The sequence below is a fragment of the Postia placenta genome (genome assembly GCF_002117355.1).
Source record: "Postia placenta MAD-698-R-SB12 unplaced genomic scaffold POSPLAscaffold_5, whole genome shotgun sequence".
NCBI lineage: Eukaryota > Fungi > Basidiomycota > Agaricomycetes > Polyporales > Adustoporiaceae > Rhodonia > Rhodonia placenta.
Window position 1 is genome coordinate 9,641 of NW_020169836.1, and position 4,588 is coordinate 14,228.

The 4,588-nt window shown below is 54.2% G+C and overlaps 2 protein-coding genes across 2 annotated transcripts; one reads left to right on the forward strand and one right to left on the reverse strand.

Annotated features, from left to right (window-relative positions):
* Positions 1–288: 288 nt before the first annotated feature.
* On the forward strand, positions 289–540 carry POSPLADRAFT_1139456 (hypothetical protein; the record flags this gene model as incomplete). The annotated part of the gene is made up of 1 exon (XM_024485038.1): positions 289–540. One exon carries the CDS (start codon positions 289–291, stop codon positions 538–540), a length of 252 nt encoding a protein of 83 aa, XP_024339941.1.
* A 1,393-nt stretch (positions 541–1,933) lies between these two features.
* POSPLADRAFT_1055215 (hypothetical protein) lies at positions 1,934–4,493 on the reverse strand (the record flags this gene model as incomplete). Its single annotated transcript, XM_024480611.1, has 9 exons — positions 1,934–2,094; positions 2,143–2,154; positions 2,218–2,266; positions 2,359–2,593; positions 2,975–3,231; positions 3,288–3,352; positions 3,408–3,788; positions 4,302–4,412; positions 4,469–4,493. 9 exons carry the CDS (start codon positions 4,491–4,493, stop codon positions 1,934–1,936), a joined length of 1,296 nt encoding a protein of 431 aa, XP_024339942.1.
* Positions 4,494–4,588: the final 95 nt, after the last annotated feature.

Consider the following 4,588-nt stretch of genomic DNA (forward strand, 5'->3'; position numbering starts at 1 on the left):
AGATGGGTGGAAGAGAACATTGACGATGAGAAGACAATGGTGATGGAGGGAAGAGGCATGTGACAAGTTTTGAGAGTATCATTGATGATATCATGAAAATGTTGGTGGCGACAATGAGCAAGAGGCAATGATGAGGAGAAGATATGAGCACAAGGAGATTTGACGAAATTGAATCATTTGAAATCAGAGAAAGGCGTTGTCCCGAGGGCCCCCTCGGGACAAAAGTGCCCGAGGGGGCCCTCGGGACGTTGTTATATAGCTAGGCGGCGGCGCGACCCGCGCAACTACATGTTCGGTTTTGGGCGGCGGCGGTGCCCAGGGATGCACTTGATCGAGCAGTCGCTGTGGATCGTGATGGCGAGCATGGTGGCGACGTTGGATATCAGCAAGGCGCGCGACGCGGCGGGGTGCGAGGTGGAGCCCGAGGTGCAGTTCGACAATCCGGTGTTCCGCACGCCACGGCCGTTCCGCTGTGACATTCGCCCGCGCTCAGAGCAGGCGCTCCGCCTTGTGCGCCAGGCGGCGGACGCGGCTGCGTGAGTGTGTGGATACGTTTTGGGCGTGTTCGCTGGGTCAAGTATAATACAGTTAATAATTTACCATACCTGTGGACTAAGTCTTGGGCTTTAGCGGTTGGCGACCCTCAGCGACTCTTATAGGCGGGATAAGATGCACACATTCACAAGTAGCTTCTTTTGAGTTTATGCACGGCTCGAGATACGAGAATATGACAGTTTTTGATAGGCTTGCGACATGGCTACCTGCATGCGAGGAAATATACGGGTTTGAGGGAAAGGGAGAATGACATTCTGTGGCGCCGAGACCGGTAGTTAAGAGAGCAGAAAATCGTAGACAGCCGTGACATCACAGAAGACTAGAGACAAAAGAATGACACGCACAAGAGAACGAAAGCTAGAAATTCGAGCTGGGGGTCTTGTCCTGGGGATAGGTTGATAAGACTCGAAGGTTCCAGTTCAAGTCCACGACCAGCACTAGCACAGTCTCACGAGGATGACCCCCTCAACGTACCATATTGGCAAACATTGAACCGCGCACCTAAGGTAATCACGATTGAAAGGGATCGCAGCACCAGACGTTCACGCACTGCGGGAACAGCAGTGTAGCACCGCTGGCTAGATATTCCAGCGTAGCTCCCCGGCATGCAACAACGAACACGGACGCCTCGAGCACGACCACGACGCAGGCCTATGCGAACTCTGGCGCTCCACACAGTGCCGTGCACAACGTAATCATAGGTGCTATTGTGGGCAGCATCGTAGGCGCGGGACTTGCCGTCCTCGCGCGGTGCTACGCATGAGACGACAAAGGACCAACATGCGTACGCCGTACGATAGACCGTCCATGATGAAACAACAAACCTGTTCAAGAATTATTGCTTTTTCATCGTGTTCTTAGCTGAAGACAGTCATGTATTCACGCAACAAGCAAGCAAGGCACATATGGACGCGACGACGATGACGCCTTTGTACATTGTGGCTGAAGACAGCGTAGCGGGTGATCTGCACAACAGAGAACCGGTATAGAGTACTGTGTTCACGTTAAGAGCACTCGAGCCGGGTGAGGATGCTGGGCGAGTCGACACTGAGCAGTTACCACCGCCGCCTGCGTACAGTAGCTCGTTGGAGCTTCGCGTGGACAAACCCACCAGTTTCTCGAGTCAGCGACGCTTGCATCGTGAATCAGACATGCGTCAAAGTGCCGCGAACGCATCCGGTTCAGTGCAGAGGGCCCGGAGATGTAGGCGAGACCATTCGTGTTTACCTTACTCTATTACATTCTACCCCACCGACGCCGTGACTACTGCTTCGTGAGTTCTGTCCGTGCAATTCAACAGGCCCGCTGATAGACCACCTTTTCACGGATTATAGATGAAGGTTCAAACCCTCAGACCAAGCTGATTATAGTCACAACCTCATAGGACCTCGCGCTGCTGCAGCCTACAATGCTGTACGTCTCGATCATTCCGATGGCGCTCGTAGTGGAAGTCGCCGTGATTGTCATCTGAGTGCCGATCTTCGTTTTTCGAGCCTTCGAGTAGCTCGGTCACTTTCTCGCGTGATAAGTCCGCCATGTCTGAAATGATACATCAGGACGGCTCGTTCAATAAAAAAACGCGCTTACCATCACCAGTCACTGGCAAGATGCCAGACCCGGTACAAGTGAGCCGCACCGAGACCTAGATTCTGACTGGCCAACTTGAAGCCCAAACCGCCAAGCCCAGACCCTCGAGTCGCCCCTGCAGCAGCTAGGACACCGGGTCGTGAGGCTATAGCGTACAATTGGCTGCGGCGCGCAGCAGCTCTTCTTCTGCATCTATGTTTGCACTGCATGACGCACGCGTACGACCTGGTCTGCGAGGTTCATGAGCTTTGTGCCACCAGCACCAGGCTCCATGTCAACCCCCGTCTTCAGGAACGTCCAGAGACGTGACATCAATGCGCGCCCGTCGCCATTGCCGGCTGCCTTTGAGTCGAACCTTGCTGCGTGGACTGAGTGCAGGTGGACGAGGGAGCGGAGGGATGCGATGATGACCAGTGCTTGAAGGTAATTCTGCAGGTGTGGAAGGGTGGGACTGACGAAGAAAATGTTGGAGAGAGAATGTACTAAACTGGTGCTTTCTCAGTTAGGTCGGCAAAGGCGGGCATGGACGTGGTGGGAAGGGTACACGATATTAGGTTTAGGGAGCGCATGGCCGATACAACGCGTCAAAATAGAAGAGGCCCTTGGCAGGGTCTACCCGGAGGAAAGTTGCTACATCCTGATAAGTTGGCAGCGTTGCAGACAGACCAACGAGACAAACATACTCGGAAGTCTGTTCCATACGCGGTATTGTTCACGCAATGATGCTTTCGAGAACTGGTCCACGCTCGCCGTGTAGCAAATGGATCTCGTCGATGATGATGAGGTGCATGAGGTTTGTATAACTGGTGTCGGTGCTCTTCCGCGTGATGACGTCGTGTTTTCCGGCGCCATGACGATGATCTGCGTCTCCGCGATCTGCTGCTTCGTCATGTGCGCATCTCCAGTCAATTCACCAACTTTGACGCCGTAAACGCCTAGCCGGTAACTGAAGTTGCCAACCATCTCGTGGACGAGAGCTTTCATAGGGGCGACGTAGATGATCTTGAAGGAGTCTAGGTCGAATTCGCCCGTCTCCTCGTGGCGCCACTTGCCAAGCTCGTTCAGGATAGTCAACATAGCGACGTCAATCTAAGGAATGGCGTTAATCGGTGTATATAAGCTGAAGGGAGGTTGTATGCGCATACCTTGCCGGCATCTGTTGGTGCACACAAGAGGATAGCTCGTCTGAGCCGAATGCAACGGGGTACAGCTTGCTCTGAATACGGCTGAGAGTCTTCATACCCTTGAAGCCCTCCTGCGCCCACAACGGGTGTTGGAAATCGGGACAAATTCATCCGCTTGAGTGGGCTTTTGCTTTGGGGCAGGCACATGAATTTCCTCGTATCCCTTCTTCGCGCGTTTGAACGCGCCCTCTGGTAGCTTGCATTTCTTGTTCAGCATCAGGTGTCCGCCCTGACTGAACATCATGCCCTCGAGAGTGACGGTAGCCATCGGCTGTACGGTGGAGCCAGGAGCGAGCTTCGCGCTCTTAGGGACTTCCAGTTGAGGCTTCTCGTCCGCGTTTACGATGTCTGAGCGCGCCTTCGCCTTGCAGTCTTCCGCAAGCTCTCTTGGCGTTAATCCGGCGGCAGATCTTGATACGACCCAGAGCGCGACGCGCGAGGCATTGGGAGCGAATTGACACTCTGCTCAAGGTGCTGAAGGTGATCGAATGAAGAATCGAGGTCGGACGGCGGTCACGACGTCAAGCCTTCATTAGATCGCGCTTGGTGACGCTAGTAAACCTCACGCTCTGGCTAAAAACGGGGCGAGAAGTCGCCCGTGAAGCTATTCATTGATTGAAGATATCCTTGAAGCTAAGACTGCGCGCGGGAATGCGGCCACGAGTGATGCCCATATGCGGAGAACCTATGGATAATCTGGCAGCATGAGTATGAATCAGCGTAAGTAGTGCGAAGGAACGTACCTCTGAATCACTGGAAGTGGCTGCGTGAAGTACTCTCCACCGGAAAGGTGGTGGCCGACGCGACCAGCGCGAACGAGCCGCATCGCTTAGCAGTGTAGAGGGCTGTCGAACAGTGAGTCGTGGTTCGTGGGTGTCTTAAGGGGCAGCGGCAGTCCGCGCGAAGGAGGTCTCCACACCGAGGTTCCTGTAGAGTCTCTGCTGAACGAACGCGAATGATCCTCGTCTCAGTCACGCTCCTCCGACATTCCACGGTGATCAATGAAGAGGTTGACGAGCGGGGGCGAGCCTGATGCAATTTGATGGGGGGTGAGGATGGTTTGCATTGCGATGAACTGGAGGAGGACTGGAGGGGTAATCGTGAGTCCAGAATTGTCCTCAGTGAAATTGATGATTTGCGACCTCGCTGCGCATCGCTGACAGTCATGACCGAGATGTGGATGTGTAGAGGGCTTCGGTAGACATGTTGGGGGACACGAATGATGAATGGGAAGGAGCGCGTGGTAACAAACGCACGAGTGG